The following is a 19,420-nucleotide window of genomic DNA, read 5'->3' on the forward strand; positions in this document are numbered from 1 at the left end:
TATCTACGATCTACATGCACATTAAACCAGTATGGTAACAATTTCTGGGTAACGTAAGGGACTAAGTATCATTCTTGTAGCGTAGAGGACACGCTCGATCTAAGCAGACCTCTGTAATGGGGTCGCCTTAATTTTCTTATACATTATTTACGATCTACTAACCTGTCTATCTATAGGAACTTCGTAGAATTACCGGACCCGTAGGAATTTCAGGAAATTTAAGAATCATAGCGTAGTTTCGTCTGTGCGTTACCTGTCAGTTACTCGCACAACAGAATAGTTTTATTTAGATTTATAAATTTCAATAATATGCTTAATCAAAAAATATGTTTAATCTCGGTTCGGTTCGGTTCTTTATTTATGGCGCTTCGAGCGTGCCAGTTGAGCACTATTCACTTCGCCAATGTCACGTTGTATGGAGAACACACAAAGGAGGTTGTACGGTAAAAAAGAGATTATATTACACGATAGGAGAATGCATGTCAAAAAGAGTCCAGTTAAAGTGTTGCCTTCACCTATAAAATAAAAAATCATAAAATAAATATATACATGAACATGAGTTAGTAGTAAATAGTATTTTACAAATATATTAATTTATAGTTTAATATTATTATATCTAATATATTTACATAAAAATTTACATAGAGGACTAAACACAAACATTAACAAACATTGAACACTAAGAGGACGGGGAACTTTATAAGGAAGAACATCATATAAGGGATGAATTAATTTAGGACAGGAAAAAAGTATGTGGGAAGGTGAACCGTCGTCCAGCCCACATTCACACAGTGAGTGGTCCCTGACCCTGATCTTGGCTAGGTGCACAGGCGTACAAGCATGCCCAAGGCGCAAACGACAAATAGTTGATAAAACCCTCCGTTCAGTAATTTTTTGAGAAAAAAACCAAGGTCGCCTTGGGATATTGGGTTGAATAGTGGCATAATACTTACCTTTCTGAGATTTTGACAATTCCCAGAATTTAGTCCATGACAAATCCAAATGAGCTTGTGCAAGAGACAGCAGATCCTGAGCCGAAATAGAAAAGTGATCTAAAGTACCACACTGGATGGCTAATTTAGCACAAGAGTCTGCAGATTCATTCCCACTGATTCCAGAATGCCCTGGAATCCATGCCAAAGTAACATCTAAACCCTTTAGATAACATGAGTACAGTTCTTCACGAATCCTTAAAATTATGGAAGATCTCAATCTACTATGAAACGGATTTCCCTTTATAGCCAATATGCAGCTTAATGAGTCAGTAAAGATAACAGTCTGTTTAAAATCGTGGGAGAGTGTGAACAGGATTGCTTCCAACAAAGCAACAGCCTCTCCTGTAAACACAGATGATTCGGGAGGACATTTAAATTGTAATATAATTTTGAATTTTGGTATCCAGCAAGCTGCACCAACACAGCTTTCCTTTGAAAGCTTCGATGCATCTGTAAAGATGAGGACATGGTTTGGCCAATTTTCATTTACCTTGGATTGAAACATTGCATTGGTGTCAACAGCTCCCTTGGATAGGCCAAGATTAGTGATAACAGAAGGATGGTGTACTAAAGCCCGATAAGGCGTACAAAATAAAGGATTAGATGGACTACTGGACAAGGGATGAGGAAGGGAAGTAATTTTAAGGAAGCTATTGAGCAAGTATGGGAGCGGTTTGCCGCGGGGGATGAGGTCGGCTAGCTCAGATAGCTTAGGCAATAAGGGATGGGAAGACAGCTGTAACATTTTGCCTACAAATCGGTCAGACAGGAATTGTCGGCGGATAGGAAGGGGAGGATCCACACACTCCACCTGCAGAGCATTGGTGGGGGAAGACTTCATTGCACCTAAAATAATGCGTAGACACTTGTATTGTATACGATTAAGTTTTTCAGTAGCAACTTTGTTAAAGGGGTCTAGAACAAACAATCCGTAATCAATATGACTACGGATTATGGCATTGTACAGTAGTTTTTGAGTATAAGGGTGTGCACCCCACCACACACCAGATACAGCTCTTAAAGCATTAATGCCTTTTTCACACTTTCTAGTGAGATATTCAGCATGGGCAATTCCATTCAGTCTTTTATCAAAAACCATGCCTAAAAATTTAACATTTTCTGCAAAATTTATGTGTTGATTATCATAAACAATTTCAAAGTTTGGTATAACTCTCCTTTTGGTAAAAACCACCGCCTGGCACTTTGCTACAGATAATGCCAGACCATGTGAAGAGAGCCACTGGTTAAGGTAGTGCAAAGCAGTATTTAATCGATAAGTTATGTCCTCCACAGAATTTGAGCTGTGATAAAGGACGATGTCATCAGCATACTGAAGGATATTACAAAAATTATTAACAGACAATTCGAGGTCATGTGTGTAAATATTATACAACAGAGGACTGAGAGCTGAGCCCTGAGGAAGTCCTTTCCAGACATGTCTGGGAGGAACAGTAAGAAGGGGATGTTTAACAGACACCGTTCTACCAGTTAGCAAATTACATATGAAATGGATCAACCTCGGCGGGATGCTCAGCTGTTGCATTTTCTGCCTGAGCACCGGAGGAAGGACATTGTCATACGCAGAGGCAACATCTAGGAAAACACCCACCAATACTCTCCTTTGGCAAAAGCTTTTCGAATGTCTGTAGCAAAAATGCTGAGACTATCTGTAGTACTTAACCCCTTTCTAAAGCCAAACTGAGAGGGAGCTAAGATATTTCTACTTTCCACTATCCATTCCAGTCGATTTTTTAAAAGCCGCTCAGTAATTTTTGATAATGTTGATGATAGGGCAATGGGTCTGTAAGAGTTAGGATCAGATGAACATTTTCCAGGTTTAAGGATAGGGACAATAATTTGGGATTTCCACGAGTTGGGGATATTGCCTGATTGAAATATATTATTAATTATACTTAAAAAGACGAGTTTAGCTTTCTCACTAAGTCTAGTGATGAAAGAATAATAGACACCATCTTCTCCTGGACTAGTGTCTTTTAAATCCGCTAAGATGTTTTTGAGTTCTTCAAAGGAAAAGGAGGTATCCATTTCCTCTGAAGATTCAACCAGCGTGGATGTAAGGAGGTCTTGTGATGGAACAAAAGGAGGAGCTAATTTGTCTGCAAAATCATTAAGCCAAATGGAAGGATTATTGGAATTAGGACTGTCGACATTGTTAAGTGACCGGCCTAAATTGATGTTTGTGATGAATAAATAAATATTTATGAATATAAACTTTAACAAAGAAACTGCAGAATAATGAAAAAGTAAATAAAAGTTGTATTACATTATTATGCAGAATTACAATTTTCGAACTGAGACAAGTTGCATTTTCTTGTATTGAAACCATTTTGAATATTTAGAAATATAAATTGGAACCTTTTGTAGCTTTCCATTTTACATTATTTATAAGAAAAAGTAAATTGTGAGCTTCTTGTATTCGAAAAGATTAATAATAACCTATATTTTTTTAAATGAGGCCGCAAGGGCACAAAAGACTGCAAACTCGATATGTTATGGGTTCTATTCCCACTCGAGGAAATAAAATATTGAATATTTTTATATCCTCGCTCTGGTAATGAGGCTAAAGCGCGACGTTGAGTTCCCATGTTCTACACGCGATGCCTCCAACATTCGGCGGAAAGAGAACAGAAGAGTCTTAATGAGAACGGAATATCCTAGCTTTAGGTCACCAGCTCAAAAAAACTCCCAATGTCCATTAAAATATTTTAAAATAATATTAATAAAAATTTATTTATTATAATAAAATAAAAACGTAATAAATATTTCTTTAAAAACAAATATAGTCTCAATGTCGTTGCATTTCCAGTGTATTTCTTCCGATCCCCTTCGGGAATGCGGGCTCCTTCACAATGCAAGTTGTGCTTCGCTTTTATTTAACGTGTTAGCTTCACTTTCAATTGGTTACGCTTGAAAATTATTACTATAGTATTAATTGATATGTATCTAATGCTATATTTATTAGCATATGCTTATATTATAAGGATAAGAGTATTGTTTTACTTTTTTATCTTCACTATATATCCCGCATAAACCAGGGTAGACTAAGAAAACTAATGTTGGGACGCTCCGTCTCCTACTTTCTGCCCAATTTATGAGTCATTGAGTACGTCTCTTGTAAAACGGGGTCGTGGGCGAAGGTGATCACTTACCATCTGGTGATCCGTATGGAAAAGACAAGGCAAACAAACGTAACGTAATGTAAGAAAATAATAATAATAATCATTACAAATATCATTACAGTTCTCAATTTAGAAAAGCCAAAAAAAGAACGTGATACAAAAAATATAAAAAGTAATAACATAGAAATGCCTATTTCTTCGCAACATACTAAATATTATTTGCTCAGTCTACCTAATAATCATTATTATGCTTGTATCGAAAAAATTGCTTGTTTCTTACATTAATAAGCTTATTAGATCTCAAATATATTCTTTTGACACAGAAAGCAACAAAAAAGATAAAATACACCTACCTTCCTATATTAAAATCTATGTATGAAAGTCATTATTACATAATTAATCACATCTAATTAAACTCGTTACGCGTTAATTATAAGCGGAAAGGTAAACGTGATTTAAAATAACACAATTTCAATATCACAAAAAGTATCACAGTAAAAAAAATCTTTAATTAGAAATAGGTAAAACTTTATTCTTAATTTTATTAAGCAATATTTATCTCCATAGATAGTGACGACGAATTTGTATCGCTGACGAAAATTATTATTAAAATGTAAGGGTGCTTAGAGACCATCATGGCGCAGCGGCCATGTCGTTGTAGACGCGACGCTTCTGGGTTCGATTGCTGGCTTCTGGCTAGTCGAACTCGGGATACACCGTGAAGCTATTCTAATCATATGAATAGCATTGTTTACATTCTGTATATGTACACAGAAAGTTTCAGAAGAAATTAAGTAACAATTATATGTATATTAAGATGCACCCCAATTGCTACAAATTTGATATAAGAAAAGTAAAATAACTATTGCATAACACTTTCTATCAAAAATAACGAAATCATCGAAAATAGTATAAACAATTTTATAGAATCGATATTGAACAGGCGCCTCTCGGACTATGTCGGGTCCGCTATGCTAATATTGGCGATTTAATAACGCGGATTATACGAACTGGCGTTTAATAATAGCCGGTGTATAGCGTTACAATAATATTATGATCATTAATCAAACTGATGGCTTGTTTCAAACATTTACATTAATAATTTAAATGTAAAAGTTGTGTATTGTCTTTCTACTCTTGCACGCTATTAAAATATTGTAGTCATCTTTTGTTTTTTTTGTATATGGGAAAAATAAGGTTAAGAAATCACTTTCACGTTGTATCCCGCACACAGCAGGGTAGTTAGAGGGAACCAATTGTACAGACTCTCCGTTCCCCACTTTTCGCTGATTATTCGAGGCACTGCGTGTCAAGTGGCGGAACTCAACACAGGGCCTTTGCCTTGGTGCTAGAGTGTAGAAATAAAAATATAAAGTATTAATAATTCATTCCCCCGAATGGGTATCGAACCCACTACCCTCGTGTGACAGTCACACTTTGTCTCCCTGCGCCACGATGACCTCAAAAATATGTAATTTTAATATTTTATCATAACGTTTGACTAAAACGTGGGGTAAGTGGGTAAACGCGATGATTGTGGGTTCGATTACCACTCGGGGAATAAATTATCCTATACTCCATTTGCAAAATAATGTGCGACATTGAGTTCTGCTACGGAGTGTCTTAACACCAGGCAGAGGACCTCCTTTATGCGGAATAAAATACCTGCAAATTTAGATATAACAAATATGTATAGTACAAAAAAATATAGTGATTCATTTTTATTTTAAAATCAAATTATTTTTTATGTGGTTAATACTGCAAGTCTTAGGTTTCAACTGAACGTGTCGTGAAATATCAATTGAAAACACGTTCAATCGAAATATCGTAAACTTTGAAATAAATCCAAATTTGTTGAAAATTGAAAATGTTTCATTCGTCTTATCTTCTTATATAAGGGTCATAATCGGAAAAAGTGCACATTTTGTGTCTTTTCTTGTCCCGCTACTTTGAATGCGTTTTAAAAATACAATTTTAAAGATCATTTAAATATTTTGCCATTTAAGATAAATTTACTTATTAACTTAAAGATTTTTGTAATATTTTAAATGTATTAAGGCTTTTAATAGTATTTTTTGTTAGTTGCAAAAAACCTTTCAAAATGCTTCCATACAATTTTTCGTGTCCCATTCACCACTTTACTTTTTAAAAATTGATTTGTTACGAATGTTTATGGTTTTATTTGATTTCAGGTATGTTTATATTACTTTACTTTATGCATAATATTAAATAGAACTACTTTTATTGATACATTATTTAATAAATAATATATATTAATTAACTAAATTTGTCCCAAAATATTGTCTTTTTGTTACTCAGGGCTAGTAACGTACAATTAAAATATGAACGCAATTATTTTGGATGGTATTTAATATTAGTTTTTATTGTGGCACCATTATTCTAAAAGTCAATGCTGTCGTAGCTACAACCAGTAGTGTTCTCGCTGCAGTTGAGGGGTTCAAATGTTTTAAAGGGAATGCGTAAAATTACATCTCAGGGTTATAAACGGCTTTTATTTTGGTAAGTATTCTATAATTTCGTTTTCTTGTTTATGTTATTTGCTTCTTTTTACAAAATCTCAAAAAAGAACGTCAGTGCTTGCACATGCAACACGTGGCTTATGAGCAAATATTTAAAAAGGTTAGAATTTCTCAGGCTTCATTCTCAATTTCGTTATATTTCGTTACGTAACGAAACTGAGAAAATATGAAGCCTAGTTCACAATTACGGTACCAATGTTTTCTTATATATGTTTATAATAAAATTTTATCGAACCGGTGCTTGTATATGGAAGATATGTATATAAGAAAAAAAAATTGCTGGCATATGAAAAAAACTATTAGTGACTTTTCATAACGTAAAGTAACCAAAAATAATGATTTTTAAGTTTTTTTGCTTGTTTGCTTGTTTGTCTATGTGTTTGTGCACGCTAATCTCAGAAACAGCTGAACCGATTTAGTTAAAATTTATTTTTATTCTTTCTGAAATTAGTTGTGATTTTGTGATTATTATTTTTTGATATATATTTTTGTATTTTCAGTAAGCGTAAGCTCCTATGTCAAATGCTGAAACAAATGCTTTTTTTTTTTAGATATAGAGAACGTCTTAAAAAGACCAATCCTATTAAATATGAAGATATGCGGAATAAACACTTACAAAGAATTAAACTTAATTCCAATGATAACGACTCAAATTTTGATATATTTTAAAGTGAATTTAATTTTATCATTAACTTTGTGATCTCTAACTAGAAATATAAGTTTATTACGTTACGAACTAGCATTATTATATTGTTAATATTCTCACTTTGTTATGTTTTCTTCTTACATTTATACTCTGTTAATTCAACGATTGAACCTTTAAAATTTTGATCTGTGTCTCATTAAATAAAAAAAACAATAGTTTTATTCATATAATATCGTTATTTTGTTGTGTATAATGCCTTATGTCATCAGTTTCGTAACAAACTTTATCAGTGTTGTTACTTATCAGTTACGTTACGAATTCGAAAATGTCCACTTTTCTGATTATGACCCATAAGTATTTTTGTTTTTTACTAGAAATATGATAAGTTTTTATACTTTAAAAAAGTAGAATGCGGATGACACATCGGCTATTAAAATATCATTACAAGAAACATACTTTTTTATGTGTACAATGTCTTCTAAACATATTCATGTAGGTTATAACTATTAAGTAAAAAACACAGCAGGTAGCCAGAGGGAACCTAGTGTTAAGACACTCTGTTATCCACTTTTCGCCGAATTTTGGAGGCATTGCATGTTAAGTGGTGGAACTCGACGCCGCCCTTTGCCTCGACATCAGAGCGAAGAACTAAAAATATAAATTTTAATAAATATTTCACTTTTTTTGTACATAATGTAAGATTCCTGCCGCTATTTACAGTATTTGTCGTTTTAGAAGGAACCTAGTGTTAAACACTCTGTTTACCGTGTTTAATCTTCTAACCAGAACGAGGAAATGAAAATAACTTATTCCTTCAAATGCCGCATAACGAACTAAGATAATTAAATAATTATATGGAAAACTACATAATTATTAGAAAACAATCTAACAAGCTAATTAATAAAATAATTGAACCATTATCAGTATTTATCCTGTCTTTAAAGAATATCTATAATCGTAATAATACAATGTTATTTAAAAATTAGAGGGGGTGTGACAGTAAAGCGACGGTTGTGGGTTCGATCCCCACCCGAGGAAGTGAAATATTTATTTACGTTTATATTTCCATTTCTTCGCTCCGGTGTCGCGGCAAAGCGCGGCGTTGAGTTCTGCCACTCAACACGCAATGCCTCCAGAATTCGGCAGAAAGTGGGGAACGGAATGTCTTAGCACTAGGTTCCCTCTGCTTACCCTACTGTGTGCGGGGTACAGCGTGAAGCTGTTTTTTTTTTATATATATATAAAAATTCAAGCTCTCCACAAAGTCAAAGTGAAAAATAAAAAGGTACATGTTTCACTTCTTAAACGTCAAATAATTCACCACCAGTTAACTAAAACAAATGGCTCAGACCTGAGAAGAACCTGCGCAGCTCAGTGGAACTTTTTTAACCGACTTCAAAAAGAAGGAGGTTATCAATTCGACTGTATTTTTTAAATCAATTTTATACAAAGTTATTGCATATTAAACGGAATACTAGAACACTCTGACGCATCTTAACTACTGCATAATAGGCATGAAACCTTACGAGATCAAGTACTATCTGCACATGCAGTTACCTAATGGCGCACTTTTCTGTTACATAACTATATTTTCTGTTATATAATTGCGTGGTTATTTTTTTAGAAGATAACGTGTATTTGTTTATATTCACTTTACTAAACGATTTAAGAAAATTGGGAAAAGAAACTTTGAAATAAATTTCCTTTTATATTTCCTGAGTTTAGCGAGTTGAACCAAACAAAATCATCTTTATAACATTAGTATAGATTGAAATAATAATAACTAAGCCCCCATCTATATCTAGATAAGATTGCGCTTAGCCGATCTATACTCCGTCTAGTACGTACCGTTGTATGGGATAAAGGTGGGGTAACAATAGCGTAACCTTTGAGGTTCCAGCTCAAGGCCGTGCTCGCTGCGCCCATCACTATTTGAAGCTATTTCTTTAGAAAGCCATCAATATCCGTCTATATTAGATATGGCGAAAGAACCGATCGTAAATTGACTTCTATATATTTTTACGCATCCCATATAGCAGTAGTGATAAGACAATATGATTCTTATCTTAACACTTTTCAAGTGTTATTCTACACTTAGGAATGGTTTCCGGAAGCGTGCGTTCAAATCCCGCTAAGTTCCTTTTTTTCAATATTCTAAAAAAATATTAACCTTTTCGATTTTAAGACCATAAATCGTATCGACTTATAAAGTGGAAGTAGTTTTCAAATAATTTCCCTTAGAGGGATTCAAACCTTAAACAATTGAGTGAAACTATCTTACTGCGTCATAGTAACCTTTATATTTACTGTCATAGCTTCACGCTGTATTCCGCACATAGCAGAATAGGCAGAGGGATCCTAGAGCTAAGACACTCCGCTCTCCATTAAGACACTTCTGTTCTCCACTTTTCGCCGAATTCTTGAGTCTTCGTCTATCTATTGCGTGTTTGTAATCACTTTATAATTAGTCATTTAAAATAATGACCTAGAAAATTATCTATCGTGAGATAATAATTAACGTTTTACGTCATAATATTTATTAATGATAGTAATAGTAATTGGAGATTCTTTTGTGTTTATACTTGTTTTTATTAAATTAATAAAAATAAACATTTCCTTCCTATATAAGGTTAATTAAAATAAGATAACAAAATAAAATTTATCTCTACTTGAAATATATTTAATACACAGACAGAATATAAAAACAAAAACAAATCATAAAGTAATAAACAATCGTGTGTGTTTGAGCCTAGTCTATCCAGAATGAAAAACTATCTTAAAAAATAAATAGCTTCACGCCGCATATAGCAGAGTAGGTAGAAAAATCCTAGTGCTGAGACACTCCGTTCTCCACGTTGTACTGTACTATACTATACTGTCGTGACATTAGGTTTTAATTGGCAGAACTTAACGCTGTGCCTTGTATTGTTACTAATGCGAAAAAATGAAAATAATTTATTCCCTCAATTGGGACTTGAACTCTCAAGCGTCGTGCTTATAGGCAGACGATGTGCTCCTGCACCACGAGGGTGCCTAAAAAATATTTCATACATAAATATTTCCTTGACTTAGACTGAACTCACAACTATCGCATGCGTAAGTAATTTGCTATTCCATAATAATGTAACATATTTCATAGCTAATATTTGAACATGGCGGCGTGTTTGTATTGACTGCTGGTAGGCAATCAACGTTTCTACCTAAATAGGGCATAGTTTATTGACAAATTTATACACATGAACTTTTATAGCTATTATAATTTTGGACGAAGTATTTTTTATATGAAATAAATAGACGAAAAGCTTCAAAGCAGATTTTTTTTTATACAGCTTCACGCTGTATCTCGCACACAGCATGGTAGGTAGAGGTAACCTAGTGTTGAGACACTCCGTTCCCCATTTTTGCCGAATTCTGGAGGTATTGTGTGAGGAGTGGCGAAATTCAATGTCTCGCATTGCCTCGACACCAGAGCGATAAAAAGGAAAATATTAAATATTTCATTTACTCAAGAGGGAATCGAACCTACAATCTCTCGAGTCTGTAAACATCATTAGAACTGAAGAAGAAATCATAGAAATCATTAGAACTGTAAAATGCTTGTATTCTCTAGCAACTATCTTCTTAAACTTTGGTAGCATAAGACATATCTAAAAGAGAAATTGGAAAAAAAAACTTCGCACAGTTTTAAAACAAATAGGTACTGGTGGCACTTGATCGACATTTCACTAGACCACAAGTGAATATTATTATTATAATCATGTATAATATCTTTCCGAGCGTGATTTATGTATATATATATATATATATATATATATATATATGTGTACAAACATCATCAGCATGCACGCGCCGCTCTGTGATTGCATTGGGAAAACCCTATATTAAAATATGTAAATCTTATAAGGAATCTTAATAATATTGTTTATAACCATTTGCTCGTTTCTTAGGTTTATCAATTATATTACTTTTTTTCTTCACACTTATCCCGCATATATCGAGCGGGTTCGGATCTAGGCTAGTGTTATGACACTCCGTTCTTCATGCACTGTCTAATTTTCAAAAATGATTTCTTGCCAGAATGAGAAAACGAAAATAATTCATTAAAAGAATGGTATCTCTAATAAGATTATGTTTTATGTACAAAGAAGTGTATATTAATTAGTAGGTAATATAATATGCAATTTATTAACAAGTTATTAACGTTAACGGAAACATGATATGGTTAACAGTACTGGGTCACGATTGCCGACTTAAAAAGTACTATTTATTACAAAGTAAATAATTCGTTTCTCTTACATATTTTTGTATTAATATTTTTGTATATATTTTTTTTCTATGTTTTATTTAATTTTATATTTCTTATGATGCAAGAATATGTTGTGATACAAGAGGAGACCTCGGGTGACCTTTGTACCTTTTACTCTAAGTCGATAATATTATGTAAATAAGATCACATACGTACGTAAAAACATAAGGACACTCGGAGAGTATGTTTGTAAAGTCGTCATATATAGACGCCTATGAAGAGTTAACGAAAAAGAATTTTTTTACACTAAAATTTCTGTATTTTTAACACATAATAATTTGAGGAATAGTGGATGGAACTATCATAAATATTAAATATTATAAAATATATTAAATTATTAAACATACAATCGCCGCGGCTATTTATATATTTTATAAATGATTATTGTTTTGCTAGAGACGAAACCCGTTTGTGGAAATGCATAATGTATTGCCATTATAAGAGATACATTAAGAGAACAACTGTAGATATAATAAAAATCTAAAAAGTTCAAACTATCATAAGACTGATTCTTTGTAATTAAACTTTTTGCGTTTTAATAAAATAAATCAACTTCACGCTCTAATTATTAAAAATATTTTGTAAAAATTACTTCACTTGTTTATATACATTTATTACAGGCTTGGAGTGGTCTAAAAAAGCGGGTTACGGCGCACCATAAACTCCCGAACTCGTAAAAGTTACATAGGTACCTCTCTCTAAAGCTTTAAATCTGTAAATGAACGCGTTCTGTGGAGCAAAGCTACAAAAATATTCAGGTCTAATTGGGACATGTGGAATATGGATAGAATATAGAGTGCACGGGTTTATTTAGTCAATGTTAGCTCTTGGATTTGCCTTTTTTCTTGTTTTTATTAATATTTTAACAAATGTAAAGGGATTGTAAGTTAGAAGTGTTGTGTGTTTTGTTAAATTGTCCAATAGATGAGAGAGAGAAACTAAAAATAATGCTCCTAACATTTTCTTTCGTTAGAAGTCAATATAGTCAAAGAAAGAAAATAAAGAACATTTCTCGACAGTATACAAATTGAATAAAGCTCCTAAAAACAGATCGTAGTAAACAGATACATTACTTACAGACTACTTCTGTGATAAAAGATTGTTTTGGTTTGTTTTGCTTTGAGCTAAGTCTTATATGTTTTTTTAACTTCAACTGTATTTAGGTAGGCAGAGGGAACCTAGTATTAACCGTTCCCCATTTCCACCAAATTTTGGAAAAAAAAATTAAAAAAATTACTTACATCATCTTTATTCAAATTTGTCAAAACTACACGAATAAATGATTTTTCCAATAGCTGACTTAAGATAGTGTCATGTACAACGGCTGTAGAGGATTTATCGCTCGAAATGCACTATGCAATTTGAGGCAACGTAACTTCACGAAATATTTGGTTCGTTGTGAAACATTTGTAGGTTTCAGTCTTTGAAATCAAAATACAATTGCACTCTTTATACAACTTTTGCTATAGGTATATATTATTGTATATATTCTTCAAAATCAGTACCACCCTGTATACCGCATGCAGCAGGGTAAGCATGCATGCATACAGCACCTAGAGTAAAGACACTCCGTTCCCCACCATAGAAAAGAAACTCCGTTATCAATTTTCCGCCCAATTTTTATCATGAGAGCACTAGAGTGAGAAAATGAAATTAAAATTAATCCCCTGAGTGGGAATCGAACCTACAAACGTCGTATTTACTGGCAGACTCTGTGCCGCTACGTTGCCATTTACTATTGAAAGTTATTCACAATATATCTACATTAAACTATATAGGCTAATCTTAAATCTTTGGTCCGATTCCTCAATTTACTTGCAGGTCAGCCATTACGTAGTCTGCGGTCGTTTCTATATAGGGTTGGGGAGGCCGAGGCCGTCTATTTGAAGTTCAATCTTTGGAAACTAAAATACCAACCCTCTTAACCGATTACCAATACAGTGTATAGGTAAATTTAGATCTCTTTCAGGTCAAGATTAAAGCTTTACGCACACAATGGACTAAAGTTAATAAATTTTAAGTTTAACTTACATGCTTTATTTAATGTTATTTTTTATGTTCACGCTTTGTCCTTTACATAGCAGGGTAAGCAAAGGGAACCTGGGAACCTAGTGCGAAGACATTTCCGTTACCCACTTTCCGCCAAAGTCAGGCCGCCACTGACCAAGCAGTGCCAATTCGAGCGGGATAAGGTGTGAGGCTAAAAGAATAACAAAATATATATCTGCTGTTATTACAGCTCTCTCACTGGTATCAGCATTCATTAGCGTTAAACCAAGCATCCACAAGTTCCCGTGCAGCAAACTTAGCGGCACAAAGCTCGTAAATAATGTTATAGCCTCCAGCTTAAAACAAGCTTAAAGCTCATTGTACTTGCGTGCATAGTTGAGTTTCTCGTGCTCGACGTAGATTCCTTAAGCAAATATGTGAGTGCACAAATGTAAAATCAAATATTTAAGTATTAAAAATGTAGTTTTGCCAAATATGTTCATAATTTCAAGAAACACACTGTGTGGTTCTAGTTTTGTAAAACTAGTTTAGATCTTAGCAAATAAAAATGAACATTTAACATTAAAAATCGTCTGTAAGCTAAATCATGAAAATTACAATATTGTATTGAAACTAGAAACCTAATACACTGCCAGAACTGGAAACCTAATGCTAAGACACTCCGTTCCCATAGACACACTTCCGTTTCCCACTTTTCGCCGAATTCTGGGCGCATTGCGTGTTAAGTGGTGGAACTCGACGCCTCACAGAATGAAATGAAAATATTAAATGTTTCATTTCCTGAGGTGGAAATCAAACCTACGACCTATCGCGTTCACAGTCATACGTTTGTACTTCTGTGCCACGACTGACCTAAAGTTACAAAAATATAATTTAACTGATTTCACATTATCAATATTTAAAATGAAATATTCGTAGTAGGTGAAAATGAAAACATCCATGGCTATTTTATAGAATCAAAGTAGAAATATCATATAGCGTAAATGGTTCACAAACTGAAAATTGAATAACCCATCAAAACTTTCGAAACAGCGAAGTTTGAGTGAAATTGAATCTACACAAATTTCAATGAACAGGCCCAAGTGAGGTATTTGCATAGGTACGTTTAATTCAATTAATACACTTCAGGAAGCCCGGTGAAGCTTTTGAGTGTAACTAACTATATGTAGCAGTTCTATTTATTTTGATTTCTCAGGACAATTATTTATAATATAAAGCTGATTGCAACCACTAGTTTGTGAAGGCATTACATGTTGAGTAGCGGAACTTAACGCCACGCTTTGCATCGACACCAGAGCGATGAAATGGAAATATAAATTTAAATAAATATTTCATTTCCTCGAGTGGGTATCGAACCCACAACCAGTCGCGTTTACATTCACACACTTGTGCCGCTGTGGCACAACTGGCTTCATGATGATACTGCTGATATAAAAAGTAATTTTCTATGTGTTATATTGTTTCTTGTGAAATAGTGAGTACATAATGAGGCACTAATTTTATTAAGTCACATAGAAACTGTTTATATTAAGTAGCGAAATCTGTTGCCGGACTTCGTGTATACGTTAGGATAAGTACAGCTCATGAGGTTTAAGCAGAGCTTTACAATGTCCATTCCATTTTATAAAGTAGATTGAAGCTTTGAAAAGATATACGAGTATATATTTAGCTTCACGCTACATCCCACACATGGTAGGAAAGGCAGAGGGAACCTTGGAACCTAGTAACTAACATTCTGTTCTCCCCTTTCATCAAATTCAGGAGACACTGCATGTTGAGTAAAAGAACTCAAAGCTGCACTTTGCCTGGACACAAGAACGAATAAAAGAAAATATAAAATATTTTATTTCCTCGAGTGGGAATCGAATCCACATCCTCGTTTACAGTTGCAGGCACCTGCGCCACGATTGGCCTCTATAGTTCTCTCATATCCATTAAGATTAAAATCTACGGTGTAAACGTCGCCCCGCACGTCTGGCTTTAACGTATTGATGTTCCAATGTGAAGCCTGATTGAAAAGATGAACTAAATAGAATCCTTCACAAATATCAGTAATATCGATATTTGTGAAGTTCCATTTAGTTTTAATAGTTAGTATCTAAGTTTATGTCACAATCTTTTCCAATATACTAATTCACTTCAATTCAGCTTCACGCTGTATCCCGCACACAGCAGGGTAAGCAGAGGTTACAGGGAAAAGGCAATAATAAAAACTATTAAATCCTATCCTATATCTTATAAAACAAAGTCGCTTTTCGTGTCTGTCTGTTGTTTCTAACTCTTCTTCTTCTAAACCACCCAACGGATTTTGTTGCGGTTTTCACCATTTGGTCGAGTATTTGTACATTCTTAAGTAAATTAACATAAATACGGTAAATGTGTATAAAGTCCTACCCGTTGAGACACTTTCGCGCATGCGCTGCTTTAATGGTAAGTACTACATGAAAAAAATGTACTGGAGTATTGTTCCTCTTAATAAGATCTACAAAAAAGTCCGCGACGGCATATTTGTATCTTTTAAGAATAACGTGTAATTATCATTTTTCTATCTAAAAATAATAATTTCAATATATTTTTTACTGTGAGTCATATTTTTCCATAATGGTATTAATCCTTATCCTTTAAAATACTTTATTAATTTTCTACGTTAAACGAAGATAAAATTTGCTTTTTATACTATTTCGAAATTGCGAATAGTTTTACAGAAAAACGCATTTAATTGTTAACACATCACGCCGTTTACACATCAACTGTATCGAGTTATGTTTCACTTATCCCTTACTCTCAGCATATAAATAAATATATTAGTTACGTTGGCCATTTAATGTAGATCAAAACTGTCTTTTAGTGTTTTTCATTTTAATAAGTACTTTAGAAGTTGATACAATATCAAAAAATCCATGCTGCGAAACGGCTCGCCACTCGCCATGCGTCCGCCGCGCCCGCCTGCCTTACACGCATCGGTGGTTCAGTGGTAGAATGCTCGCCTGCCACGCGGGCGGCCCGGGCTCGATTCCCGGCCGATGCATTCTATTTAATTTTCCTCACAGGCAGCCACGTAGTGCTTGCTTTTCACCAGGGACAGAATACCCTCTTCAGCATTAACCACAAGCTCGAAAAAAAAACCCGCCTGCCTTTATAGCAACGAAGATTTAGATGCGTTTGCACGTGTTGGATAATTGGAGTTGATTGTATTATTTCAGCGCGACATATTTGGTTTCATATTTTTTGTAGTAGTTATTAGTAGGTAGGTTTTTGTTTATAATTTCTTCCGTTTAAAAATAGTCATTTAACTATCTAAAAATAGTCATTTAAATGTATTTTAATAAGTACTTGAAAAGATTAGTAGCACAGATTTAAAATTACGGTACCTACTAAAAAATCCTTGCTGTGTAAAACAATTGGAAAATCTTTATTGAAACTACGAAAATGCGGGTTGCATTAGGGTTTAATTAATTTTCACATCATCTTAAGTGCTTTGCAAACATACATTATATGAATAATCCAGTAGTAAAAGCGGGCGAAGCCGCAAGAGGGTCGATAGTATTTAATAAAAAAAAATTAAAAAATGTTTACTGAAGTAGTTTCGAAACCAACCAACAGTCGTTTCATTCATATGAGACCTTATTCCATTTAAACTTCACTTCAGTCCTAACTCCTAATTTCTTAAAAATGTAGGATATCATATTTTAAAAATAAAAGATATATATTGTACATATACCTATATATTTTTATTTTTATTTCCAGATAAAACGGAACGCTCAGGTTTTCTTTTATCTAACCCTCTGAGAATAAAGTGTAAACTTAAAAAGAATATAAAAATAAGTTAAAACTTTCTCCTTTACATTGGTTTGAAAATGGTGCAAACTCCGTGTTTGCAAGCAAGCGTTGAATTTATGTTAACAATTGTGGTAAGAGCGCCGAGTGCGTTTTACGACTAGGACACTTGCACTCATATAATTTGCGCCTTCATACAGTAAGAAATTAATTTCAAATTTCCAATGAAAGATATTTAAATATTTTTGTTCTAACGCCCTTGTTTCGCAATGGCACAAGCGTGTAAAGGTTGTGGGCTCAATTCCCACTCGGGATATTGAATTACTATTTATAAATATTTTCATTTTTTCGCTCTAGTGACTAATTTATGCCTTAATAATATAATGCCTCAAAAAATCGGCGGAAAGTGTGAAACAGAGTGTGTTAACACTAGATTCTCTCTGCCTTCTCTATTATATGCTGAAGTAGTCCTATTTATAAATTATCTTCGTTACCCCCCTCTCAAAACGCAGCGATGAGTTCCATCACTCGACACAGTGTTTAAAAAATTGTCAAAAAGTAGAGATTGGAGTGTGTTAGCACTAGGTTCCCTCTGTCCATTTTGCCTATATATGTTATGTTATAAATTAATTATATACAAATATTTAAGTTGTATCTAAAATATGACACAGATTTGAGTTAAACCAAAATGTTTCACATAAAATCTTTCACTACCTGCATACAAGACGATCACTTAAAATAAAACGTCGCTGCCAATTATAGTTATTAAGCACTTTAGTGACAAATTTTAGCGCTACAATCTAAAGTACAATAAAAGAGTACTTTCAGGTTTTTATATTATGTCTTAAATATTTCTAAACTATTTAAAAAAACACTTCGAATAAATGATTAATGAAGAAATATGAAGCCTTAGGATCAATTTGTTGTCCTTTTGTCTATTTCTGCATGTAATTTTCGATGGAATTCTTTCGATTTCGACTCTATCTGCCTCTCCTGAGATGGGAAGAACACGAAGAGAGACTAACAATATACAAATAATTCTAAGTTCTCCATTTACGTCAGAGCTTAGAAACAGCTGTATCACAAATATAAATTTTTTTCTGATAAGATTTGAGTCCAAAACGTGAGATACTTTCCCCTTATTTCTTTATTTTATCCTAATAAATATTTCACCTTAACGTATTGCCATAAATCTATCTAGATTTATCTTTACTAAATATGGCACCGAGCCACACAGTGTCGTAACCTTGTTAAGGTTGTAATCTAGAAATATAGTAGGTAGCTGCTGTAGGTAGCTAATGGTAAATGGGGCTTCGTGGACAGTCCCGAGCAATCACAGCAATTGAAGCAATCAAGAGCCAAACTGCAGCGAGCACGTAACTTCCGGTTTTCCACTCCACTTCCACATACTTCCACTTAATGAATTTCAGTAGCAATTCACTGGTTACTTTCAGCATTTTCATGATTTTCATGTCGTGCTGCCTGATACATAAGGAACTTGTACTATTTTCTCTTGTATTTTATTTCTTTAATCGTGGCTTATACAATTGAAAAAAATATTTCTAGAAATCGCTATTTCATCGAAAAGTTTTATCAGTAAACTCTCGTAGGACTCTCTAAGATGTTTAGTATAGTTGAAGAAATAAACATAAAGTTGCTTATCATGTACTTTATCTATAAAGGCATCTTTTTAAATTTTTACCGATTTTATTTTTTACTTTAGTAAAGAAAAGTATCACTTTTTTCAAGCTTAGAAGTATCGGATTTTTTAGTTTTGCTGTTTTTCAGGTGCAATCCCAATGGTGACAGCGACTGTGTACTGCGCGCCCGCCCCATTGCGCTACGCTGCTCTCGCTGTGTACAGTCTCGGCAGCATGTTAGGTCTATACAAGGTAAGAAGAAAAAACTTTAACATGTAACTACCTAATTTATTTAGATATTATATTTGCTATATTTATGAACAAATCAAAAAACAAAAAAATATATACTTTAGCGAATATCGGGCC

General features: G+C 33.7%; 2 protein-coding genes across 4 annotated transcripts in view; one reads left to right on the forward strand and one right to left on the reverse strand.

The window, feature by feature from the left end:
• LOC146540078 (progestin and adipoQ receptor family member 4) overlaps positions 1 to 19,420 on the forward strand; it is a 75,046-nt gene that overhangs the window by 41,752 nt on the left and 13,874 nt on the right. Inside the window, exon 3 of the mRNA XM_085207640.1 lies at positions 19,203 to 19,306. Within this exon, the coding sequence (XP_085063766.1) occupies positions 19,203 to 19,306 (104 nt within the window). The remainder of the gene's footprint in view (positions 1 to 19,202; positions 19,307 to 19,420) is intronic.
• On the reverse strand, positions 338 to 2,599 carry LOC146540079 (uncharacterized). 3 transcript variants are annotated; one of them, XM_085207812.1, is made up of 2 exons: positions 954 to 2,599; positions 338 to 515 (listed from the first exon to the last, which is right to left on the reverse strand). In XM_085207812.1, the coding sequence occupies exons 1-2, from the start codon at positions 2,536 to 2,538 to the stop codon at positions 355 to 357; spliced, it is 1,746 nt and encodes a 581-aa protein (XP_085063938.1). In that variant the 5' UTR covers positions 2,539 to 2,599; the 3' UTR covers positions 338 to 354. The 3 variants fall into 3 exon arrangements, with proteins under 3 accessions (XP_085063938.1, XP_085063935.1, XP_085063936.1); XM_085207809.1 differs by having other exon boundaries at positions 630 to 2,599; XM_085207810.1 differs by having other exon boundaries at positions 376 to 515; positions 662 to 2,599.

This window comes from Heliconius melpomene, chromosome 3 (genome assembly GCF_056956725.1).
Source record: "Heliconius melpomene rosina isolate 202511_hmr_F chromosome 3, ASM5695672v1, whole genome shotgun sequence".
Taxonomy (NCBI): domain Eukaryota; kingdom Metazoa; phylum Arthropoda; class Insecta; order Lepidoptera; family Nymphalidae; genus Heliconius; species Heliconius melpomene.

Coding starts and splice junctions, on each gene's coding strand:
- LOC146540079 (XM_085207809.1), bottom strand. CDS start 2,538: ATGCAACAGCTGAGCATCCCGCCGAGGTTGATCCATTTCATATGTAAT. Junction 516..629: donor TCCTCTATGTAAATTTTTAT/GTAAATATATTA, acceptor TTTATTTTATAG/GTGAAGGCAACACTTTAACT.